Genomic DNA, 27,393 nt, shown 5'->3' on the forward strand with positions numbered 1-27,393 from the left:
TGATAGTCCAGCCCACAACTAACCACATTTCAATAAGTAATAATAATAATTGTAAATATTTATATTATTATGATTCATATTAACTTTAGATGTATGTTTGTTTTATTGCTGGGTCTAAAGTAATAATATCCATGTGTACATTCCCAAATTTCATAGTAACGTGCCCAGTAACGTCTCCTGCTTAGATGTTGTTTTTTAATGCTGGGGGTCTAGTGCGCATGCGTCGTCCCAACAGCTACTACTCACCATGCACATGCAGAGAAATCCCATAACGTGAGGGGCACAGCTCACCGGAGGGACTAGCTAGTTTTTTTATTTTGCAGCTGTCCGTGTACTGTCTGTTTACACCTGCCTTTACTTATTTATATTCATGCATCACGTCGCGACTGACAGCGACACATAGTTTTGTTGCACAGCGTCTTTAATTCACCAAGTGTCGGGACTTGAAGCGAGCGATGTCGGAGGAGGACTGGGTGGCAACAACAACAACAGGGCGCGCTGCTGTCCCGTTAGCATCGCAACGACCTCCAGTCCATGTTGTCTAGCCCGAGAACACCCTCCCACGCCTCCCGTCCAGCCCAGCCCAGTGCACACCCACCCCGAGGCCCAACGTGATGGCCGAGGAGGACCAGCAGCCGCCGCCGGACCGCGGGGCGAGCAGCATGCCCGGCCTGCTCACCGGGCTGCAGGGCGCCGAGGCCAGCGCGCTGCAGCTCCGGATCAAGAACTCCATCTGGTGAGGAGCTGTACTCATACATACTGTGCTTACATGCTTACATGCTTAAAGGGAAGGGATTCCTTTTATAGTTTTTGATCGTAAAGGCAGGTGGAAGTGGTGTTACTCCACAGTGTTATAATAGCCTAGTTAATTAGTGGTACTGCTGCATGCAAAAGGTTACTCAGAGTAAACATCAGTGTTATTAGCCAAACTAGCATAAAAAGTAAGCCGTTGTCGTTGAGAAGTCCCCGTGTAAGTATGACATTGTTATATATATATATATTGTTGTTTTACTATATAACGAATGCATTAATACTGTTACAGGTGGAACCACTTATAATACAAGTACAAATAATGATACTAACAACATCGTTTTCATAAAAGGACACACAATCTAAATAGTTATAAAAGAACATTAAAATATACAGTAAGATTCAACTAAAACAAAGTTAGTAAAGTGTATTTCTTGAGTTACATTCCACCACTGTGTTTACCTGAGTAGTAGTAGCAGTACCATAGAGTGAAAATAATATATTACTAGTTCATAACAAGTCCGGTATACAGACATGAAATGACTCCATATTGGGTTAGGGTTACCCACTGTAGCCTAAATTATAGCTTACATTTGATTATATTATTATAATTTCTAGAGTTATTTATACTTTTTATACTGGGAAATAGTTTAAATAGTAACAGGTTCTCATATTTTAATCACCAATTGTGTGTTAAGCATGAGCAATATTAATCTGTTCTGTAAAGTATCTAGCCTTCAGGAGTAATAAGTACTACACTTTATTCTAAAATGCAGTGAAGTTGAAGTATAACTTGCATTAAATTACTCAATGGTACTAGAGTAGATGCTAATACACATTCCACCATCATTGACTGACTCAACATGAACATGTTGCTAACTTAACAGTAAAGCAGATCTTCTTGGGATCAATAACTTTTTATTCTTTAGGGTCAGGGCTTGACATGAACAAGGGTGGAATATATAACAGATGTAGGGCTCTGGAAAATCTTGAAATAGTAAAAAGGGGTAGGAACCCTGATATATAATGTGATGACACATTGCTGCACAATAAACTAGCCACAGAATATGTAGTGTAAATGCTTCCATCCAATTTCAACATTGAAATGTTGCTTACACTTAAATGCACCCGTTTCATATTGTAATAATAAGTTAATATTGTAATATTAGGGCTGCTACTAATGAATATTTTCATTGTCAATTAATTGATAGATGACAATTATTTTCTCAGTAAACCAATTAGATGAAGTCTATGAAAACTGAGAAATTACTTTCTTAAAAAATGATGAAACCAATTGAACATTCTAACAATTGCGAATTGATTGCATTCTTGCAGCTGTAACCTGATACCTTACATTTGACAGGGTCATTGTGCCTGCATAGTTCAGTGTATTGTACTCAAGAAACATTTTGATTTCAGGACTCATGTTGCTACTTTCCTTCAGTAAAGGTACTAGTTCATCCTTTCCTTCACTTCCTCATCTCTTTCTAATTTACTGATGAGCTGAAGGCGTTGTCGCAGCAGCAGCTATTTACATTCAAGTTCCCTCTATTTCCATCATCAGAACACTACCGACAGAAAGCAACAGCTCCGTTATGTAGCTCCTGTAGCAGTGTGTAAACCGACTCGTAATACTCGTAATATCTCAGTTTCACACCATTGTAACTGTGCCTAACCCTTGCAACATAAATATAATGGCATTTTTATCTCACACATACCAGACATGGCCATGATGTTATCCAAATCATTTTCATACCAGTTTATTTAAAAGTGTTCACTACACTCAGACGTCATTGCCTGGTTTAAGGGTACATATAACTTTACAAATAAATAAACCACACAGAATCACATAACTATAAGTCAACATGAAGTATGAAGTAACCTATTTAAAATTAGGAGGATCCATCACCTACTGCAACTTGCATAATACAAAAAAAAAACACTGAATGTAAGCCTATGTTTTAAAATTGAGTATCTGTCTGCTGTGAAATAAGAGAGAAGTTCAAGTGTTACGCTACCACATATTAGAAAAAAAAGTGTATTTGATAGTGTATTGTCTGTGGTTGCTGTTATTTCAGCCTGTATTCTAACCGACAATACCCTTTTATTTCTGAATGTATATGAACTCAAGTATTATAATTTAAATGTCAAACAGCCATTAAATGTCAAGAGGCTGAACTACTCAAAAGCACAACAGTTCAGAGGTGAAGCGGGGAAACCTCCACAGAAACGCTTCACTCTGCTGTTAACATGAGGGGATATTGAAAATGTGTCCTTCTCCCTAAATCTTTAACCTTTAAGTGGATTAGAGCATAAATATTGACGTTTACTTGAGCAGCTGAGTGGTTCATGGTAGAGTGTGACTGTCTTAGTCGAGGTCAGCAAGTTTATTTGCAACTACACCCTCGCTCTGTCATCACATGGAGTGATAGTCTTTAGTGCACACCACTGTTCCTGCTGGCTTTCATTCAAGCCGCCCAATCAGAGGCTGAGACTGAGTTACACCCGGATATTTTACACAGTGTTGTTGTATCAGTTCTTTTATCCATTTAATGCTTGAGGTGCCAAATCGGCCCAACAAACAGCTCAACGATGGCCTTTTAGCATGGGAACATCCGTGGCTCCCTAGTAACAGTGAATTAAAGTGACCTGTTGTCGTCGTGGCTTAGAGCAACTCCTGATTCTGCCCTGCCTGGTGTCGCCAAGTAAGAGTCTTTAAATGTGACCTGTCTTATGTCTCACAGCAAGCACAACAACAACTTTACCTTTCTGCAGATTAGGATTTAGACCTGGACAAGTGATGGTCTTGTATCTGGCCGGACTCTGAGCAATGTATCATTGGTTTAAATCTGTCTTCTACACTTTTTTTGCGTTAAAAAAGGGCTCCGAGGTATGGGGCATTGCATTTACACTAGTATATTGTGCAAAATACTGGTTGCAAAGTTCATTTGCTCTGCGTCTTTTGTCCGGCTGGTACTGCATGTAGGGCTGCAGAAACTTGTCTTTTCTATCGTCATCATGATGGAACATTTATTTTTCTTTCATTCTTGTTTTATTGGTGCCTTTTTTGTTGTTTCATAAATTAAATAATTATTCCCATTCATTTTCAAATTCAACAACAATATGTTGGATTCAAGCAGTATACTGAAAACAGCAAAAAGACACGTTAATATCTGTTTATTTACCAAAAATGACTTCATAAATGACCTTTTATTGTTCAGCCCTACCAGTGTATATACAGTATGGAATTGACTGGCCTCCTTATATCGTAGAATACACAATAGCTGTGAGTATATCGATATAAAATCAGGAATCACAATAAAACATTTGCTTTTCTTAAAATATAGTTCAACTTATTGTTAAAACATATGAATAAATTAAAAAGGTGAAAGTCCATATTTTTATCAATGTATTCCTTCAACATTAAATGGGATGAAACAGACATATAGTAGGTTTCCTGGGTAACTGGAAATGGATGCCTGTGTTCTTCTGTCAGAGACAATGTATGTGGCTGTGTCTCTTTTACATTTGACAACATGTGTTCCTGGTGGTGGGATACATGACCTGAGATGCTGAGGGGAGGGTCGTCTCATACCAAACATTCCTCTGCTTTATAAATAAATAGACTTTAGACTCAAGCGCTCATGTTACAACAGCTTCATACTCATTTATATTTTCTCTCTTTTTTTACAGCAAATCTGTTCAATCAAAAGTGGAAAACATTCTGGTGAGTATCTGTGAAATATTTGAACAAATCTGCAAATTACATTTTGTATTACACCTTTCACATAACTTTAAAATATTGTTTGTTATTTTGTGGTTTCAGCATAAAGCTTAAGCACTATTGTTTCCTGATGGGTTTATTTCTTGTGCTGAGTAATTTACAGAAATGATTACAAATACGGGACCTTAAAATGTTATTTTGACTTGAAGGTGGCATTCATGCAGAAAAAAGGAAGGGTCCAGCTCTGGGAAGAATGGCTGCATCAAGCAGTTACATTTTGGAAAGGCTTTTTAGAAATCCTCTGAGGACCATGAATACCTTTTTTTTGGCAAAAATATGTCTGATTGTTGGTGATAATCCGGTTCAAGAACTCCCAGAGTTTGTGTGGAAAAATACATGTTTATGTTAGTCTGTAGATATTTACAGCATGAATTTCACAATGAAATCACTTGCCAAGTGCCAAAATTGTGAAAGTACAACGAGGAACCAGCCAATGTCGTACTTCACTTTATTTACGGTGCGAGCACTATGCTGTTTAACAACAATATAATAATCTTTTTTTTTCTAAGAAAATAAGTGTTGAACAGTCAATGTTAAGATGAAAAATAAGACAAGATAATCCTAAAGTCCCACAGTGGGGAATTTGCATTGCTACAGCAGCAAAGGGAGGTGCAACAACAAGAGAACACAATTATTAGAGCTCCATAAGGGCCTATGCAGCCAATATGTTTGAGTATTAGAGAAATGATTGTTTGCCAATAACAGAATTTCAGTATTATTGTGCAGCTGTTAATGCTACTTAATTTAGCAGAATATCCCAGTATCAAAAACTGTTTGTGGAGCCAAGAGGAGTAGCAGAGGTTGGCCGGGGCTTTGGTCGTCCTTATGTAGTATACTTTATATAAAGTGTGATGTCATGACGTTTTTAATACACACCGGTTCAATTACCCTCATTCCGGTCATGCCCTTAAAAAAAAGAAAGACACAAATCTATTTAAACCTAATGCAACCCTGTGTTGTCTGACGTCATCCTCCTGATCTTGTGATGAAATAACCCAGCATCTTTTGTCAGGAATTTACCACCTAATGGTATACAAAGCTGCACAAAATAATAAAAAAACACTTCTCAAATGAACTAGCAACTCCTAAAATGTACACCGCATGCTGGTAACATCTTTGTTACCAGCATGTTAGGAGTTAAAGGAAAGTGTAAAGGTGTTTACTGTGCAGAGCTGATGACACGGTAACATAGACTTGCAGCAGGAAGTGAGGAAATAAGCTCTGTGGCAGACAAACATTTTCCAGACTTACACATTTTCTTTAGCAAGATGATGTTCACAGATGAACGCCACTTTTATGGCATAAATGAAAACACCTAAAGTAAAAAGCCAAAGTTAGTATTTTAAGAGACTATACCATGGTCACAACAAGTAATAGCTTTACAATACCTATATATCATATACATATCAGACCTTGTATCAAACATCTAATAAAAAAAAAACCTTCGAGGTGATGGAACTGGAATTGCAGAACTGCTAACTCATTTCTGGGTTTTAGGGCTCATTCTTGCAGCGCTAGTGCGAAGAGGTGTTAAGGAGTTAATCAGAAAAGACAGAGGAGCCAATTGAAAGTGTGAATGAATGCTGGCAGTATGTGGATGTGTGTCTGTGTGCATTTACTATCAGCCGAGGATTCATGTTCACCTTACAAGCTCCCTGAAGAGCTGAAGCTTGTCTGTCTGTGTGTCTGCAGCCATTCAGACCGTGTGTGCACGTACTAGTGTGTCTCAGCGAAATTAACGCAACATATCTCTGATTCGTAACTCTACACTGCTGGGTTTAAAGTCCGAGTGAAAGTGTGTTCGTGCTTCTCACTCCTTGCCCTGCTGCTTCAGTGTGGGGATGGGATGTTTATGATGTGCAGTGTTTGTCTTACACCAAACATCTGATGACAAAGGTTACATTTTTTATCAAACTCAGCCCTATCATTGTTTCTTTTATTTTTCACGTATTAAGTAGCACATCAATCCCCTTTTCATGGAATTTCCTGCCATGTTTTCTGTCTTCCAGATCAGTGTGTTTTCTTTGGGTCAGGTTTAAATGCTTTGTTTGAGGGTTGTAAAGCAAGTGTCCATACATTTTTTAATCAATGAAGGGAAAGTACTTTGTACCAATTAAAAGGAAGGTCATGCATTGAAACAATTTTTTGTCCCCTTTGTATTTCTACAGCAAGATGTGGAGAGGTTCTCAGACATTGAAAAACTCTACCTCTACCTTAAGTTGCCTTCTGGTCCGAACACTAACATCGAGAAAAGGTAAGAACAAAGCTGCTTTCTGGCAGTATTTATGGAAAATGGACAGCAGCTGAAGTATTTAAAAGACAAGAAACAGTTAATCATTCATAGTCACATACATTTCTGTTAATTACTGTCTCATGTGGGTAAAATAATAATGATTAGACTCACACAAAGCTTAGATTAGTTTTAGATATGATCTTACTTAGGACTGAGGTTAATTTGGCAAAAAGTAGCTTTTGTTCTGTGATTTGTCATCAAATGAATAATCTATGTCTATTTTCAGTGAGCAGAGCGCCCTGTCATCCAGCCGCACGCAGCAGATGCATGCGTTTAACTGGATCCGCCATCATTTAGAGGAATACCCAGAGACCTCTCTTCCCAAACAGGAGGTCTATGATGAATACAAGTAGGTCCAAAAATAAAACAGGAAACTTAATTGTACTGTCATACAGCTTCTCAATAAACATATAGAATATATCACCTTTTTATGATATGATATTTAATGTTTAACATTGGTGTTCACCTTTTCAATGTTGAAGAATCTTTCGCCTCTAAATGACTGGCGGCCGAGGCGACAGTATAAATAGACGCAGCAGGCATGGGAATCACAGAGAGCAGCATGTGTTGGTAATATTAGAATGGAAAGTCTGAGACAGCCATTGAAATTCTCGGGCAGTGTTATGTAACAGCCTTTTTAACTCAACGAGATCAGAAATACAGTGGCCTCCAGAAATATTGGCGCCTTTAGAATAGAGCGGTGAAAAGGCTTCAAAGAGACTCTATGTGCTTCCCTTTAAACATGAAACAAAAGATACAGAAGTATTTGTTTTATTACCATGTAATAGTTGATATTCATATGTTGTTGAAAAAAACATTTTGGTTTAAATAGCACAAAGAAGCCATTTGAAGATTATCAGGACTTCAGTTAACTCTGCACTAATTGGACTATGTTACATATACACTGATCTGTATGGTGAATTTAACTAAACATAACCAGTGGGATGAAGCCGGGTCAACCACAATACAAGAGTTTAATTTGCTCGGTACTCATTTTACGAATGTGTCAAACTGTGAGTCATTATTACGACTCTACTGTTTCAAAATTGTTTAAACTTAACTTTATATTTTATACAGTTAAACCTGCAATAACTTCTCATTTTGAATTTTTGGGGGCAGATAAAAACAAGTTGTTAACACAGCATTGACTTTATCAATCGCTAACACACCAAGCAGACACAGAGAAACATTATCATTGATTTAGAGTTGTGTTTACAGACATGATCTCATAAAGTGCCTCTCCCTAAGCTCTGTTTTTAGTCTCCACCAGCTCCTGAGAAAATGATCTGAATTTTAATTTTCTAAATGTTCCAGTATGTTCAACAGTTACATCATCCCTGTGTCTGTCTGCTTTTTTATTACTGAGCAGCTAATGTACAGTGAATTTTATTAGAGCTTTTTTGCTGAAAACTGCTTTCTGTTGTGGCAGAAAACTCTCTGATTATCATTATAAAAGTCATTTTGGCCAGTTATTAATGTAAAAAATCTGTATTATATGGAAACTTTGTTTGAAATGTTAACACTTTAATCCCCTTACAATCACAGGACTACACATTAAGGGCCCTTAGTATTATCTGCTATGTTGAGATGAATTAAATTCAAGGCAAATACTCAGAGAAATATTTTCTTAATTTAATATTCCGTCTGTTATGTCTTTCAGGAGCTTCTGTGACAATCTGAACTACCATCCACTGAGTGCGGCAGACTTTGGGAAAATGATGAAAAATGTCTTCCCGAACATGAAGGCTCGTCGACTTGGCATGAGAGGAAAATCTAAATATCCTTCACTGGAATGGATTGTAACAGTCTGGCCTCTGTCCCTGGTCGCAGACCATCTGCTGTTGCAGTTTATAAAGCTCTCTAAATATAGATGTGAAATGAAATAAAGTCCCTCTCTGTCTCGGAAGCAGTAGCATAATACAGGGCCCCTCAGGGAGTCACTGTGACCTTGACCTTTTATTACGCAATTCGGATCTGTTTAAAGTATATTTTGCTGCTGACGTTAAAGTGCAACATTTGATTTATATTCATAACCTTCAGTATTTCAGGTCAATTAAATAATCTTTTTGTAATGTGAGATCATAAGTTATAAATCGTATGGGTTATGATGCTGAAGAAAAGTTGTACGTGTTGAAGGAAGTTTGGAATCAAGGATGTGTTTTCATTTATTCAATATTTTCACAACATGCACATATTGAAATATAAATCAACATACTTTTCTACAGTAAAGTACACTTTCATGTTCAAATTACATTATTCTAATTTCCAGATGTCTGTGTAATGTCCAACTGTTTAAAACAAAAATTGATCTTCAATATCAAATGTTCTAATTATTTTTTTTCTCCATAACTATAGAACTGAAGACAATTCCTACATTAACCACTGTCCATATGTAACTGTATATTACACGTTTTGTGGAATCAGATGTTTTTGTTCTTAACACCAGCTTACATATTGCTATAGTGGACTGAGGAAGAGGCTGGTTATTCACATGCCATCTTTACCCACTCTGGATCTTCATAAAACAGGGGACGGGGTAAGCATGTTTACATCTTCATTATTCATATTTTTAGAATAATCTATATTCTCCTCTTAATATTTGTCACTATCCTATTCTGCAGTGTCAGTGTGACATGTCCGAGGTTATGTCTTTAAATGTCTTGTTTGACAAGCCAAAACCCAAATATATTTGATATTAAACATAATTGTGAAGCTAAAAGCAGCATTTTTGGCCATTTTTGCATTACGATTAATCAAGAATCAAAATAGCTTGCCAAAAATGCTGTTCCAGCTCTATATGAAATGAACACAAATCTATTGTGTGTAGCTCCAATGTGATGTCCTGGATTCACCGGGCCAGCTGGGCGGTATTAAGGAAGACGTGAGGTTTGCCGCCTGTGATCTGGTGTGTGAGTGGGCCCAAAAGGTGCTGAAACGCCAGTTTGATGTCGTGGAAGACTTGGCTCGCTTCCTGATCGACAGCCATTACATCAGCAACAAGTCCCTGGCAGCGCTCACCATTATGACCGGCACAGCAACAGGTCAGTCTGAGTCGGCTTCGTGCCACCTGAGTAAAAACTGTAAGGAGTGGCAGCTGCTTGTTACTGCTCTTTTATTCCAGTCTCCTTGTTTTTTTACACAGCTCTGTTTCTCGAGTGTCTCAAGCTTTATTGGAGCAATCTGGTCAAACTGACACATACATATTACACACTATGTATGTGGATAGTTGTTTATTTAGTTGTATCTTCATTAGCTGATGCCAATGGTACTTCCACAGGGCTACGATCTAGTACAAAACATTATTCATACACATACTTTATACATAATCACATTTGTGTTTGTTGTATGTACATTAACTATGATATATTACATTATCTACATGGTAGTCAGTTCTGTGCAACATGGAGTCATTAGCAATATTGCAATTTGCTATGCTGGTAAAAAACAAAACAATATATGAAGCCTGAGTAAAACTTTTGTTAGTTTGTTGTCTTATGGAGTGCCATGATCAAGCCTTATTGTCTCACACATTAACATATTTACATAATATAATGATGAGGCTAATACTTTACTGATAATAGAATCATTATCTGTACTTAACCCCCTGTCTCTTCCCTTCAGAGGTAAAGCTTCCACAGGTGGTGTCAGCGTTCGTCCCGGCCTCTGAGGCTCTCTCCTTCCAGCCTCATGTGATGACTCTGTCCTCGCCGCCTGTCGATGCAAAGCAGCAGCTCCAGAGAAAGATCCAGAGGAAACAACAAGAGCAGAAGCTGCACTCTCCTTTTCCTGGAGAGGGACAAACCAAGAGGGCAGAGAGTGTGCCTTGTGCCAGCCCCACCCCTCCGTCACCTCAGCCCACCATCGGCATCATGGTCGCTGCAGTGCAGAGCCCCCTCACGGTGAGAGCAGCACTCTATGGAGATCACAATGTCTTATTTTGTTCTATGTATGGCATTCATCTGACCTTAGAGAAGATAAATGTCTAGATTCACTTGAATTTAGAATGTAATGGTAAATTATATAAATATATACAGTATATATATATATACACACATCATGAATGCTGTAAAACCATATTTGTGTCCAAAGTTACCACTTTTAAGAATAATTAACATCACCTTGAAAAAAATAATTCAATAGTAAATGAGTGCAGTGTTGCAGGATGCATTGTGTTCAAAAGGACACCTTTCTTAATTATTCTAAATCTAATTATGTTAAGAGCACTACCTATATAGTTTTTACTTGTGTAAAATATGAACTCCAAAATGTATCCTGTGTGTGTGCCAACCTTCTGTCTAAATAGTGATATTTGAGATCTATCAGTACAGATTCAGTACCCCTTTCTGACCGACCCTCCCTCCCTCTCTGCAGGTACAGAGAAGCAGGCAGCTGATGTGTCCCAGTCCACTGGGAACAGTGGAGAACAAAATGATGCCTATTAACTTCCAAATGGTGACCCAGCAAGTTCAGGCAGTGAGACATAGTCCCAAAAATATTCTAGCCAGTCCCGTGGGAGAACGCACTGCCCGGCAGCGATATGCGCAAATCCTGCCCAAACCGGTGGCCACGACTGCCATCACTTTGCGCTCGCCCTCCACCATGATCATCAGCAACAGCCCTGTGAAGACCATGATGACCACATGTCATGTCAGCCCGGTCAGTTTGGTCAACTTGACAGCCATATCTCTGGCAACCAACAGCAGCAATACCACCACTTCCTTTACAAATGCCACTCTGCGGCCGGCCTCTACAGGCGTAAGTAGTTCTGCAGAAGACGTCAGCTTCAATCGGAATATGAGGAGCGTCTCTACAGTCCCCATCCTGGCCCCGGTGGCCAGACCAGGGCAGACTACTAACACTCAAACCATCGATGTTGAAATGGAAGTTGAAGCTATACATAAAAACAGCCAAATGCAAAATCCTGGCTCTTTGAATTTTTCTCATGAAGCCATGGTAAACAGAGCTGTAGGGGCTTTACAGAGGGCTGCCAGTGTGCCCATACCTCAGTCTAAAGGCTTCCTGGAGAGCACCTCTATCTCTAACTGCCACGGGAGGTCCTCCTCGGGCATTAACACTGCAGTCCAAAGCAGCAATAATGGTGCTGATAATACAAGCAACTTGCACTTAACACCTTCCACTCAGAATACCAGCGCTGTTCCTTTACTGAACACCAGCACACCAACTTCTTTTGGAGAAAACGGCGGAGTGACAGCAGCAAAGGAAGGTTTCCTGTCTACTAAGAACCTCAGGAAACGTTCATGCTTCAGTCCAGATTTTTCTCCAATCAAAAGGGCTTTTATGCCCCAGCAGCCAGAGCCAGGGGGCGCTGCTGGTTTAGGATATGTGACTAGAAACACGGTCGGTAACATCCTGCGCCCAGGAGCTCCAACTAGACCTGAAAGTGCACCAGTGACCAGGGAGGTAGAGATGAAAATGATCTCCCCTCAAGCCCACTCACTCTGCACTTCCTCTTTCAGATCGAGTGGATTCTACTCTGTTGCCAGATCACAGAGCTCAATGCAGAGGAAAAACACTCCCACTGTTATGGAAAATAGCATCTCAGACAGTCACTCATTAATGCAGCAACAGCAGGGGCACACAACGCCTAACGTGCATGCCATACCTAATAACACCGGCTTCCAAACACTTACAGGAGTGAGTGATGTTAGGAGTTTAAGCTGTCAACCCAATATCTACACCCAGTCTAACTCTGAACCATTAGACTTTTTGAATCAAGCCACGATATCAAGCCAGCTCCCTATGCAGACAGATATGGACTACTTTCACTTTGATGATGATGTGACCCAGGACAGCATTGTGGAGGAGCTGGTGCAGATGGAGGAGCAGATGAAGCTTAACAACATGCAGGAGTTTGGAGGCTGCGTCACACCACAAGGCCAACAGGCAGCCATGCCGGACAACATGATGTCCACCAATCAGACCATGACTTCTTTCTATCATGCTGCAAACAGCCACAGCAACCCAATGCAGACTCCGACACCCACTCCTACTCCCACACCAACACCAACATCAGAGATGCTGGGAGGACCCCAACGCTTCACCGTAGAGAGCCCCTTCTCCCGCATCGCCTCCACCACCCCGGTGGATAGCGCTCTGGGAAGCAGTCGTCACACCCCAGTGGGTACGCCACACTCCAACTGCAGCAGCACTGTGCCTCCCAGTCCCGTGGAGTGCAGGAACCCATTTGCCTTTACACCCATCAACTCCAGCATCCCTGGTTTCCATGACGGCAACACCGTCTCCAGCAGCCCAGTCAAGCCCATGCAGAGGCCGATGGCGACCCACCCAGACAAAACCAGGCTGGAGTGGATGAACAACAGCTACAACAGCAGCAGCTTAAACAAGTCAAACAGTGGAATGGGAATCCTCCCCGGCTATCAAGGCCTGATAGGTGACCAATTTCAAAAGCCTCACGCCTTCGCCGTCCCTCATGCGCGGCACCACGACGGCCATTTTGGCCGCTTGACTCCCATCTCGCCTGTTCAGCAGCAGCAAGCAGCTAACATGGCCAAGCAGGAGGGCTTTGCTGTGCCTGCCCCTCTGGATAACAAAGCCACCAACTCACCAGCTACAACTTTTCGATGTCGCAGTGTAAGCCCCGCTGTTCATCAGAGGAACTTGACCGGAAACACGGGAATCCTTTCCCATATGCCTCGTTCAGTTGTGTCTCCCTTTAACTCCCCTGTGACGCCTGAGATGTTAAACATATTTGCAAACAGCCATACAAATCTCGGGTTGAGCAGCATGGCTCAGAGGAGCCATTCTGTGCCGCTCAATGTCATGATGCAAACTGAGGTCCAGACAACGTCAGGACAACAGTGCAACAGCAATAACATCACCAATGTTCTTCTGAGCAAACTGGAGGGGGACCATGACAACAATGTCCGGGGTCTGGGCATCAATAACTTACCCTCCAGCTACACTGCACGCATGAACCTCACCCAGATCCTGGAGTCTGACCCTGACCTCTCCTGCAGTGACAACCACCTCAGCCTGATGAACTCTGACCCCACCAGCACATGCAAGATGCAGAGGCCTAATTACTTAATGGAAAATGCTATTAACGAACAAATGACAATCTTAGCAGGTGATCACCGAGTACAATCAACTATTGGAGAGCAGCATCGACAACAGGCCCAGTCTATGCTGCTAACCTCACAGCAGCATCAAGAAGAACTTCAGCATCAGTTGGATTTCAGCAGCACTATGAAAAACTTCCTGACTGACAACGGCCTCACTGCCGGCACTCAGCTCATGGACCAGGGGTCTGAGCTGACTACAGGCGGGGCAGATTTCCCTTGTGAGATCAGAATGACCTCAGAGCTCTCCAGCAGCATCAACGACCTCAACGCATTGGACACAGAGCTTCTGTTTGACCCCAACCAGCAACAAGGGCAATATCAAAATGCCGCTGCAGAGGAGGAGCTGGTGAATGATGCGCTGTTTCAGCAAATTACCAGCGACACGGCACATTCGAATGGACTCGACTGGCTTGAAAGCAAAGATCAACCAACTGTAGGGTTGATGGGTTGAGGTTTTTTTTTTACGTCATGTTGAACATGTCAACCCATGGTCGTTAATTTTTTTTTTTATTTTCAGGCATTTACACTTTATAATGCAACACTGGACCCAATCAAGGTATGTCCAGTCCAAGTGCCAGGCTGAACTGCTATGATGCTGCAACACTCTGAAAAATGCTGGTCATTTCCCTTTATTCAGAGGACAACGCCTCACCTTGTTTATTTAAGAGCATTTCCAACAAACAAACAAAGGTTATTGAACAAGAAAGTTTTTTTTTTTATATGTTGCATTTTACTGAAAAGCTAATGAAAAAAACAGGAATTAATTTCTTGATCTAAAGAAATGTGGTTGTCCGACTATTATTGTTATTATTTACAAAAAATATTTATTTAAATAATTGTTTATAAATATTTTAAGACTCCATGCACTACGTTACTAAAGCATAACGTACAAAATATTTAAATATAATGCTGAACAAATATGTCCTCATTGAAACATTTGTGTGCAATTTTGATTTGCCAAAAAAACGTTATCTATGCAGGAGCTTTAGGTGTCATATGGTTCAATTAAATGTTTCCTTAGCTGCAAAATATACTAACATTAAGAAGTGAACACTCGGTTTATAGAAACACATTTTTAACCAAAATTATCCCTTTAATATATTCTAATGATCTGCTAGATTTGGCATGGAGAGTAATACATACATTCTGAATGTTTAAGTTATTTATATGATCATATCACTAATTATTTACTTTGATGGATTACATGAAGAGTATGTATTATTACTTTGGTCGTTTCAGAACCATAAAAGGAAGAGAGAAATGTGTTAACTTTAATTTAATCTGGTTTTCATATCCCTGTGGATGACTATCATCCACGACGTTGTGCCTCTCAGAATGAATCAATTGATTTAAAAAGTCAACCTCCCCATAGTTATCACCAGAATCAAACCTTAATTTAATTTCAAGCTTGGAAAGCTTGTAAGACCTCTTTTGCACTTTGTTTTGTATTTCAAAAGTTTGAAAAAAGAAAGAAATTGTTTTATAAAAGTAAAATCAGAACATTTACTAAGGAACCAGTGAAAGATCAGGTCTAGATTCCTAACCACATATAGATACAAAGGGCAAGAATTTCAAAAAGGAAACCTTTTACCTAAAAATTAAACAGCACTTTTAAAATAAGATTCTTGTGTTAATCAAAAGATGCGTTATTTGCCTTGTGTACTCTTTTGGGGTAGAAGTTTAAGATTTTGTCTGCAAATAATAAAATGGACAGTAGATAGATAAGATTTCACAGAATTGAACTCTAAAGAACTTACAGAAATGTACTTTCTAACGTAGCACTCATCACTCTGCTCTGACAATCTGTAAAACGTATTTCTTTACATCAATGCACTGTGTTTGGTTTGGGGGAGTAACATGTTTCACCACATGGCCTGAGGATTTCAAACAAAACGTCAAAACAGCTAAAGACTGACTGAGTGTAAAAGTCGTGATTTACACTGGTGATGAGCTGTGTGTGAAGAAGAGAGTTTCTGAGCCTTATGTCCATACCAAAGACTAACCTTAAAATTTAAACCGCAATAACATGCACTTAAATCTTGGGTGACTCACTGGGTTATGTTCGATAACAACCATGAGAAATATATTCTGTAATGTGAATAATAATATGGAAAATAAGTGAAACATTTGTGACATTTGCAGCACTGGAATACATTTCTTTATATAATTAGTACATCAGGACAATGTTAAAGATTTATTTGTTTACTATTGCTGATGCTTTTGTTAACGCAACAGGTTTAATATGTTTTTATGGAGGCAAAAATCACTGTTATTTATTCAGTTTGTGTTAGGGTGTGTTTGTATTGTTGGTCACACTAACTTTATTTGTTGTACAGATTGAGGGTGTGATTTTGTTTTTGTTTTTAATATTTCATTTAGAGTGTGTTTTTGTACAGAAGATGTAACCTTGCAAACCATATCATCTTGTGAATTCACGATAATCTGACTTGCACTGTTATCATAGCATATTACCACGTATCATATATGGTACTTCGTTTTAACCAGTTTTAACAGATGATTTCTCTAATGTGGTAAAAAAAAAATAGAAAAAAAACTTGATATTCAAAACCTTTCAGGACTAGATTTTGCAGGAAATTATTATTTGCACACACGTTTTAAAATGTGTAAATAGTAACTACCCATACTTATATGGTTAAATAGTAATGTCATGATATAGTTCAAACGCGGTACATTGAATTCTTTATGCATACAGTATATAAAACCTTTAAATATCTGTAAAAGAGAATTATATTATTGTAATATATAATCTCAATTTGATTATAATTTAATATTGAGCAAATTAGACAAACCTTTTTGTTTATTTATGCTATAGTTTCTCTTACTGTGTCTGTGAAAGCAAACAAAGCATTTACTTGGTTAGCACTGATGTTTGTGTTTAAGAAGAATTTACCCTTCCTCTCATTGTTCAGAGCTGTAGTACTGCCCTCTGCTGTTATGTTTTGCATTTTAGCTAGTGCTTTTATAAGGGGAAGTGCTTGTTAATACTGGTTTTTAAAGACTTTCTTAAAACTAATAAACATTTTTATGTACATAGGTAACCCGAGTCAGTGTTTCTTTAATATTTACAGAAAAACAAGGATCTGCAGGAGACTAGGAGCTGCCTGTATAGTAATTATATGCTTCTTACTTTTGAAATGTCACACCAAAGGTTACTTTAGTAAGAAGAAGGCATTTTTGGATATGAGACTTTACAAAACACCTTTACAAAAAAGGAGGCAAATTGTATTTATAGTAATTTCCTTATTGACTTGAGGTGTTACTACTGCAGTAAAGAAGACTGAATCACTTCCGTATTCCGTATTGTCCTTTTGGTTCAGAGAAAGAGACCAGCAATCATTAACCTTTATGCCATTGCACACACACACACACACACACACACACACAAACATGCCATACATCACACACCCACACACACCATGGGGGGTGAAGAGGGTCATAGAGGACAAAGCGCACGCTATTATTACTGAGAAAAAACAACATCAGAACAAGGGGGAATCTTGAAATAAAACCATTAAATTGGGCCTGTTTCGTTTTATTTTCAAAAACGAAATAACACTAATAGCTGAATAAAGGTTTTGAATGTCTACATTTTGATTTAGGATATATTCTCTAAAAAAATGTAAGGGAGCACTCCAAAACCATACAGTAAAAATGAAAGCTCTAGATTTCGTCCTTCGGAAGGTTTTTACTTTACTCTGAGTTAATATGGGTGCTACATTTTTGTGACTGCACCATCAGGAGTGTTGTCAAGTTTGATGGTGTGAAAGCAGTGCTCTGACAGAGATAAGGCAATAACGATACTCAGATCCATACTTAAATTAAAAAAAACAATGTAAAGACACTAATACAATTCCTTTAAAGTATAATATAAACTTTAAGGATTATATGAATGAATGCCATTATAATATCATCAGCACCTACCTTTGAAGACGAGTTTTATAAACTGAAGATGTCTAATTGAAATGTGTTGTTAGTTTTGCTGTGTGAGGTGCTGTTACAACATATAAACTTGTGCTGCAAACCAGAACTAGCCTGTAGCTTTGGGGCACTTAAAGTCACTTTAACTGCTTTGTTGTTTGTGCAACAGACAGTACTGAACACCAGCTCCATGCTTCGTCCGAGAAAAATGGTTTGATTGATGACATCTCTGTCTTTTTGTGACCATGTACGGTTTATGTTTCTCCAGAGCTCTTGTATACACGCCTAAACGATGGCTGTACACAATCGGTTCCAGTAGTTGCTACATGGTCATTATTGAGACTTGTTTTTACTCTGAGGTTTGAACTTCCATGCAATCAGTGCTTTCAGTTGCATTTCAGTACATTCAGTTGCCGTAGGAAATCCCCTTTCAGAAACTAGAAAAGTTGTATTTTGTATTTGGGAGTAAGCCGCTCTATTGCGTCCAATTGCAGGATCTAAACTGTGATACAAACCCTAAGCAGACATGGTTTGAAAGTATTATCTGCTAGTTTCTTGAATCTAGCTACATACTGTATATAGTTATATTATAATAATACACAATATATACTCTTACAAGCATTTGATAAAAACAGAATAATGTAAATGAATAATGAAACTAATAAAGAACATTCTATCAATCTGGTGTGGTTACACGTGGTCTGCAGTTGTGAGGCCGGTTGGATGTACTGCCAAATTCTCTGAAACGCCTTTGGAGACGGTTTATGGTAGAGAAATTAACATTCAATTCACGGGCAACAGCTCTGGTGGACATTCCTGCTGTCAGCATGCCAATTGCACGCTCCCTCAAAACTTGCGACATCTGTGGCATTGTGCTGTGTGATAAAACTGAACATTTTTAGAGTGGCCTTTTATTGTGGCCAGCCTAAGGCACACCTGTGCAATAATCATGCTGTCTAATCAGCATCTTGATATGCCACACCTGTGAGGTGGGATGGATTATCTCAGCAAAGGAGAAGTGCTCACTATCACAGCATTTTTTCAGATTTCTGAACAATATTTGAGAGAAATGGTTATTTTGTGTATATAGAAAATGTTATAGATCTTTGAGTTCATCTCATGAAAAATGGGAGCAAAAACAAAAGTGTTGCATTTATATTTTTGTTCAGTGTATCTACAATGACTCCACCCATTCTCTGCCATCATGCGTAGAAAAAGTAGAACTATAGTGTAAAAATACTTCATTTAAAGTCATGCATTAAAATATTATAGTATATATATATATATAATACATAGTAAAAGTACACAAATATACTTGAAGGACATTAAGTAAAAGTACTTATTGAGCGTTGTAGCTCAATTCAGAATCCTATATATTAAGTCACGAGCTTGAAAACGTGGAGCTAATTTAAATAACGTGATACTACCGCTGAATATCTCAACCTATAGGCCTACTTGTATATCATAGTTTATTTATATATTTTTATCAACAATCTTAATCATCTGAATCTGTAAAGTAACTAATAACTCATTTTGTCAGATAAATGTAGTGGAGTAAAAGTACAATATTTCCTTGTAAAATGCAGTTGAGTAGAAATATAAAGTAGCATAAAATAGAAATACTCAAGTAAAGTAACAAGTAACCCAAAATCATACTAAAGTACAATACTTGAGTAAATGTACTTAAATACATTACACCACTGTATGCTACACTTTGATTATATAACTGCTGTGGTTTTATTCAAATAACATTTTGTATTTTGACTTGTAATTTACTGTTTCTCAGACTATGGTGTTTCTAGTTTAATTTAGTACATTAAGTACGACCTGCACACTCCCATCTTGCACCACGAGTGTCGAAAATATATTCAAGGAAAGACTGATGTTGCGTTCAGTGTCCTTTCTGGGTTTTCTCAGACTGTAGTGACAGGAAGAAGGGAACAAGAGGAGGAAGGAGGAAACACATGAGGAAAAGGAGGAGGATGGATACAGTGAGTGACGACGGTGTCACAGATTGCTGCTGGTCAGGTTCACGGTATCTACCAGCGTAAACACACAGAGGGCATAACAGAGGCGAGCTAAACACCACGGGAGTCTAACGTTACCGGACAACTGTCTTTTCTGGGTTCGTCTTCGTGTTGTTGTCGCTCCCTTGGAGGAAGAAGGGCGAGGATAGTATGGCTGCACTTTCTCCACAGATGCGAGGACTTCACATAGATGAGGTAAACTACATTTGCCAGCCTTTAATAAAGAGCCTGTTCATGTGACCACATCGTCAGTCAGCTGGCTAACTAGTTGAGGCTAACAAAGAGCTAACTAACTAAACACTGGTGGGGATTAACTAGCGAGCTAACTGACGTTAACGTACCTACGTCCACTGGTTAACTTGCGATGTTAGGAGTGTTTTGGTAGGAAACCTGTATTACTTGTTGATGTTATTCATCAGATTTAGTTCTCAGCTAATGCTATCAAATAAGAGCGCCCTCGCTGTACACTTTTTCTGCCAGGAAACACAAAACAGGCTCTCGGGCTGTTAACGCCTCTCCATTCCCTCCACACGCACACAACTGACAAACACTGAATTATCTCGATAAAACAAACATATTTGCACAACTTTCACCAATTTTTGTTTTTGTTCAGTGTTATAATTGCGAAATCTCAAGATGATTCACCAAGTGTACTGTAAAACGCTTTTATTGTGTTGGTAAATGAGAAATGTCTTATCAGGATGTTACGTCATCCCCTAAACCTTGATTGTTCTGGGGATGTGAATGCTTCACGTGATAGTGAATCACATTCATCTCATTTTGTTTACTACCATTTATTTTATCATCCTGTACCTTGCCATTCATTGTATTCAGTAGTGTAAAGTAACTAAGTAGATTTACTCAAGTACTGTACTTTAAGTACAATTCTGAGGGAATTATTTGATACTATATACTTCTTCTCCTTTACAATTCAGAGACACTTAAGTAAGATTTTACTTCCACCCGGAGTACAATTCACAAGCTAACCTGCAGCATACAGAGTCATTAAAACTAGCTGCACCTTTACCAGCTTTGATAACACTATATTGTATCAATAGAGTTATACATATAACTAATAGTTAAAACATGTACATTTTTCTTAACTACCCTATTTGAGTGCCTTTATGTTGTTTGTTTTGTGAATGTTGTGTGACTGTACTCTGTGTCCATCTCTGTCTTTATGTCATTATAATATTCATAAACTCATCAGTGTTTTTTTTGTTGTTATTTCAGGGAGAATCCAGAGTCCTAAAAGTGAAAGTAGTTGCTGGAATTGGGCTGGCCAAAAAAGATATACTTGGAGCTAGGTAAGCTGTAGAAAGTGGACACTTAATGTGATGTATAACTTGTGAAATAGGCTGGAACTTTTATGATGATAAGCAATTAACCAGGCAATTCTTTTTCTATAAACAGGTTTGACATTATAGCAGCTAAGAAACTGATCAACAGTCCTAAAAACCAGTTACAAAAGCAGCAAATACTCACAATTTAGAAGTTAAACTGTAAATGCATCAATACATTACTAAATATTGTTTTTAATTGTTTTCTGTCGGAAAAAGTGAAATTTTCTGTCACAATTTCCTTGACCCCAATATAGCGTCTTATAATAGCTTGTATTTTTCAGTCAACAGCTCAAAGCCCAAATATATATAATTTACACTGATTAGTTTGAGACAAAAACAAACCAATCCCCTTACTTGATAAACTGGAACCAAAGGTAACTTAAATTAATATTAAATCACTTTTATGTGATGCTTTCTATTTCAGTTACTATAAAATTAAAGTCATAGTTCTACTGTGCATGTGTGGTTACCTTTCCCTTTGGTTTACTACGTTATTCATCCAGCTTGTTAGTAAAGATGGACTGTCAGACTTGGCCAAAATTGCAATCCTCCATTGTGTGGAGAGACAGGAAGGTGACAACTAATGTCTTTTCCACGAACAAGCAGCACACGTACGTCAGAGCCATCTGCCAGTTAACCATGGGTCCCTTTGTGTTCCTCTATTATCTGCAAAATCCTATTAAGACCCAAAGTAATGTGGTGTATATTTTTAGAATGCAAGATTCAATAAAAAAGTGGGATATGTTCAGGTTACTTGATTTGTAATTGTAGGTAGATTTTGCTTATTTTCTATAGGTGTTTATTATATCTGGTTCCATTTTTATTTATCGTAGGATATACTCGAGGGATGTTTTCCCAAAACCTCAATTTGGATCAATAACCAATTTCTGTGGTTGCTCTTTTTGGTACCACTTGAGACAAGGACGTGCGCATGACTCCATTAAAACCCCTCCACACTGTCCTTCACTTCTTCTTTGACCAGAAGAGCAGTTACTGTATACTAAAATGTAGAGATGATACTCACTCAATAGATGGGGGGCATTATGTCCTGTCTAAATATTGAAAACGTAGGTATGTAGACCCCTTCCTGAATTACTTCAGCCTTCAAATGAACTAAATACTTATTCCCTCATCCTCTTTTAGTCCCCCTCTCAAGCTTATCTATGCAGGTTTGTCCCTTTTGTATAACATTTCTTTCATGCCTTGCTTAGTTATTTATTTTCTCACTTTTCTTTTCTTCCCTTTCAAAATGTTGACTTCCAGCACCTTCCTATTTGACTGTAAGAACAAAGTATTTTTTATAGAATTGCGGCTTTGATATGAGGCTAGTAGGCGTGAACGTTGATTTAGATAAGATTACATGTTGTGTTCCCGTAATAAAGGTCTGCGCTGCCAAGGCTCAGAGCAGTTGGCACTCTAAAGGCCCAAAACACATTTATGCAGTTTTCACAACAAGCATTTTGTATCAAAAGGAAAGAAAATCCTCTTGTAATTTATGTGTGAATAACCCCTAGCTCTTGAAGTTTAGTACATTTGTTTTGATTTGGTTAGTTGAAATCATGGTGATATGTTTCCAGGGACTCAACAAAAAAACAGCTCTCCAAATGTAATGTGTTGACTTAATTTAATTTCCTAATGTTTACGGCCTTGACACTTTGTGTTTTTGTGTGCTACTTGTAGACTACTTTAAATGATAACTTATTCCTAACCTCTAAAAGCAATCTGACAGTGACATCCAATCAACTTAAGAATGTGTTAAATGTTTATTAAACAGATTGAAATCTCTTCCAATTTTAAACTTTTTCGAAATGTGGATGTCGTGCTTTAATGCTTGATAATTCAAAACATGTTTTAATGCTTTAAATAACCCAAATTGCCGTATTAGCATCACTTTAATGTGACAGAAGTCCCTTAGTATATCACTAATGCCACAACACTGCTGCAGGACTAAAGTGGCTTAAAGATTAGGTAATGGATAATGTGAAGTTATTGATGTGTGTGGTTTTAACGCACGTCACAGTGTCTCAAACTGTCATAAAGTAACAATTACAGTACATTTTGTATCCATCATAGGGAAGCTGGAATCATTATGTTAATGTTTGACCTCCCTTAAATGGAAAATGAACCACTCTCACCACATAAAGAGCACAAAGTAGACCATGGCCATTTCTACAGATGATTAATGTCAACGCCACACCTGAGTCTAAATGTGTTTCTCTTGCAGTGATCCGTATACTAGACTGTCCCTGTATGACCCAATTAATGGAGAAATCACAAGTCTTCAGACTAAAACATTAAAAAAGGTAAGATGTTCACATTTGCAGTAAGACTTGTTTTATTAGTTAAATCCTATCTAAATGACGTTTTATTATCCTTTCCATCACACATCACATTAAGACACTGGACCCAAAATGGAATGAAGAATTCTTTTTCGAAGTAAGTGAAACTTAAAAAATATGTATGCATGTCACAATTTTTTGCCAGGAGATATTTTGTGGCATTTCATTACAGGAAACTATATAAATGTATTGTATATGATATTATATCTAACCATGAGGTCTTTATATCATAAATACAAACTGTCTATATTATGTGTCAGGTTGATCCCAGGAAGCATCGTCTGCTGCTGGAGGTGTTCGATGAAAACCGCCTGGTAAGTTGTCTAGCTTTATTTATCCTCTCTGTGTATATTTTGGATATACTGAACATTTTTAGATTGTTGCGTTGTATTCCTCTAGTTCTGCTTCTGACAAAGTAAAGTAAACTTTGTGTGGAAAAGCTTCGTTCACTTCAGTGCTGCAACTTATGATCATATCCTTATCAATTAATTAGCGGATTATTGTTTTGACTAAATGTTTGGTCTGTCGGGTATCAGAAAATAGTAAGGATTGCCTCTACGCCCCACAACATGTCTTTAAATTGTTGGTTTTGTCCGACCATCAGTGTTAAACTTATCGCATGAGACAGAAAAGCTGCTAAACCTCACCTTGAGAAGTAAAAACAAGGCGATATTTTAGTTTTCTTGCTTAAAAAACTACTGAAAAAATGGCTCTAGTACAAATATATAAAAATTGCTAATTCATTTATTGTGTTTAATTGATTCATTTATTTATCAAGTATGAAATGAAGCTTCAGTTCACCTGCAGGGAGGTTAACGTCTGTTTCCTTAGCTGAAAATCAATATGCTCTGTAACCTTCCATCAAAGCTACCTCCACATCATTTAGCACAGAGTACACGGGGGACACACCCATGTTTCTGCTGTACATGACAGTTTTCAATAATTAAGTGTTTTGTTAACCATAATATGCTCCAAAGCTCTAGACAGGCTATAATTGAGAGGGCTACATACGGTTAGATAGGAAGTATTGGAAATCAATTTTAAGAGTTGTAATGTTGATAGTAATGCACTCGGCATATTGGATGCAGCCCAAGCCAGAAAAATGAGACTAATAGAAAAGCTTTTTACACATTTTTGGTATAAAACATTATCTTATTTCATAACTCATAGAGAATTTTCAATATAGCACTTTTATTATCATGCTAAACATCTTAGCCGTTGCCTGTCCTCTCATTCTTTCGCAGGCAGGCAAACCTTGGGGCTTAAACATTCACTCTCCACAGTTGTGTCTTGGTATGACCCTGATAGGTGACTGTGCTTGTCCGAACGCAGACTTTTCTTCATATATAAAATAAGACAAAGTTGACATAAGGGGTCAGGAAGCAGATGCAGCTAGGAGGTAATCTTTTCATTCGGATAACTCCCTGGGGTCACTAACTCTAGCTGCGGGGGACTGAACCTGCAGTGTTTCTGTTTTGTCATAGAATGTTGATTATTCTCTTAATAGTTAAAGATGGACGGCCAAGCAAGAGAAGCACCGAGTTGGTTGGGCAGAGGCTGTGTCACTACGGTGTCTCTGGGCTTGTGTTTCCTTCAGTCAGTGCAAAGGTAACTCTGGTTTGTCAGCCTGATACAACCGCCCTTATTTTGCCATGATGTGTGAGATATTGTTGGAAAACTCAGATGCCCTCTTACTAAGAGCAGTACAGTACATATGGGCAAATCTGGCTGCCTTAAGGGCGTCCTTTTGTCCCTTTGTTTACAAGTGTAGTTGCAGATTAAAAGAGTCGTATATCATGACGAGTGTTGAATATTATGTAGATGAAGTAGTGAATTGAGTGAATATACATCACAGTGTAAAGCAATGTTAATTCTTTAAGTAATAACAGGTTGTAGCATGATCTCAGTCGAGCTGCTGACCCAGTTTGACACTGAGCTTCCTGAACAGCACCTCTGCTGTATGCTAACTGTGCTAGCTGTAGGTAATGCGATCACAGTAAGAAGTTATCCAACACGAAGAGTCTGATTATATCACCTACACCTCATCTACAGACATGGTGAATGTGTATAATGACATGTAGTGAATAAGTTACATTGTCATCTCTCAATTATTATCTTGTTAACAGTGTTGTGATTGAAGTTTTTCTGTGGGTATCAAGCCTTGGTAGTGAAGCCTGATAGCTGGCACTAAATATGTTGTTCGTCGTGACTTATTTTATTTAAACTAGCCTATTTCAACCCATTCACCAATATCATTCCCTTTTTATAAGCTTTTTTCTAGACTTTTCTGTATAAAAAAAACAAGTTATAATGTTGGCGAATGTAGTAATTGAGATCGTTGTAGTCTTTTTATTTTTCTCAGTGCTGTTTATCGAAGTTTTCAAGGCATGTAAGGATTAGCGTTTTTTCAATGCCAATATACCGACAGCAATATGTATATCGTACATACTTTTCTAAATAAGCAGATTGATTAAAAATAAACAATAACAAAAACTGAACTCATAAGAATGGATACAAAATGAAAGCAATACTGATCTCTATATTCAATTAGTAGTAGTAGCTTTTATAGCTTGCCAATGTGCATATAGTTGCAGTTCTAATGTGTTTTGGCATATCTTTACCTGGCCTGTCTCAATGCTGCCCCATCAACCTGTCCAAACTGGTAGATTCTGCTCAGTGAATTTTACAAGAAGAAAAAAACAAATCAGTGCAGAGCCGTTTGTACGCATTTCTACACCATGTACAACATGTCACTTTTCTAAGTGTAATGTACAAAATGTACAATGCTTTCGAAATGAAATGTCATTGTTTCTTTTACTTGTAATTCTCGTTGGTTGTTTGAAAAGAAGCTATTGCAAAGCTACCTTTTATTTTTATCTACAGACCCTGGGCTAGTCACTATAAAGAATACATAAAAACCTCCAAACGTACACAACACATGCACATTTTAGTCTACATAAACGTCGCTCCTTCACTCGTTGTATTGTTTGTAGCTTGCGTGGATGTTTCTAGAACGTGGTGTTAAGACAAACCAATCTGGGTGTGCCTGACTCAAGGTTGCCTTGTCATGCTCTCGGTAGATGCTTTCAAAATGTGGAGGGTGTGTCAGCACTCATGTGTCTGTGCATGTGTGAGTCGCTGCTAACACACTGGAAGCTTGGGTAGAAAATGCAGTAAACTTTAGAAGACTATTTTCTCTTGCTGTAGCAGATTCTGAATGTTAAGCTGTATGTGTGTCTGTCCCATACAAGATATGAAATGTTGTGTAGTTGTTCCTCAGTGAAAGAAGCCAATCATCTGTGGGACTCACTGTTTGACCTTTCGCCACGTGCCCTTATTATTCACAAAACATATCACATAAATCAGATTTAAACAATTATTTTGGAGTTCGATGACCATTGAAGCTGTTAAATAGTTAATTTTTATGTTAGAAGTTAAATGTAAATATATTTATTTCTTTATAGTTCAGCTCTTCTGTGGCTCGCTGAGCAGGTTAAGCTGTTTAGTGAAGGAGGAGTGTAAAGGAGTTTTTCTGATGACGCCATGAGAGGATGTGCAAATTCATGTCATGATCTTCCTGGCCTAAATAATTGCAATTCACAATTTTTGGATCCCTTTTCAGTGAGCATCCTTTATCCTGGCCTGCAATAAAATCCTATGTTGTCCCAAACCCAACCTTGACAGACCCCAATTAAGATTTACAGGATTTAATTCCTGCGATCACATGCTGGCATGTGTATGCCGGTGTAATAGGTCCTGTCTCACTTCAATACACGTAATAAATATAGGTTTTGCACCCTATGCAGAGGTTGCCA

The 27,393-nt window shown here is 38.3% G+C and overlaps 2 protein-coding genes across 2 annotated transcripts in view; both read left to right on the plus strand.

Annotated features, from left to right (window-relative positions):
• The first annotated feature begins 242 nt into the window (after positions 1 to 242).
• LOC117533308 (DNA-binding protein RFX7-like) lies at positions 243 to 16,989 on the plus strand. The gene is given in 10 exon segments (XM_034196985.1): positions 243 to 588; positions 591 to 736; positions 4,444 to 4,477; positions 6,703 to 6,788; positions 7,054 to 7,176; positions 8,488 to 8,604; positions 9,279 to 9,363; positions 9,655 to 9,868; positions 10,449 to 10,726; positions 11,199 to 16,989. Coding segments are annotated over 10 exon segments (4,320 nt in total). The 5' UTR covers positions 243 to 534; the 3' UTR covers positions 14,382 to 16,989.
• A 2,795-nt stretch (positions 16,990 to 19,784) lies between these two features.
• The window catches only part of nedd4a (NEDD4 E3 ubiquitin protein ligase a), a 31,692-nt gene continuing 24,083 nt past the window's right edge, over positions 19,785 to 27,393 (plus strand). The window contains exons 1-5 of the mRNA XM_034196899.1: positions 19,785 to 20,091; positions 21,130 to 21,203; positions 23,464 to 23,542; positions 23,637 to 23,675; positions 23,839 to 23,892. Coding sequence (XP_034052790.1) covers positions 20,047 to 20,091; positions 21,130 to 21,203; positions 23,464 to 23,542; positions 23,637 to 23,675; positions 23,839 to 23,892 — 291 coding nt within the window. The 5' untranslated portion in view covers positions 19,785 to 20,046. The remainder of the gene's footprint in view (positions 20,092 to 21,129; positions 21,204 to 23,463; positions 23,543 to 23,636; positions 23,676 to 23,838; positions 23,893 to 27,393) is intronic.

This window comes from Gymnodraco acuticeps, unplaced genomic scaffold, assembly GCF_902827175.1.
Source record: "Gymnodraco acuticeps unplaced genomic scaffold, fGymAcu1.1, whole genome shotgun sequence".
Classification (NCBI taxonomy): Eukaryota; Metazoa; Chordata; class Actinopteri; order Perciformes; family Bathydraconidae; genus Gymnodraco; species Gymnodraco acuticeps.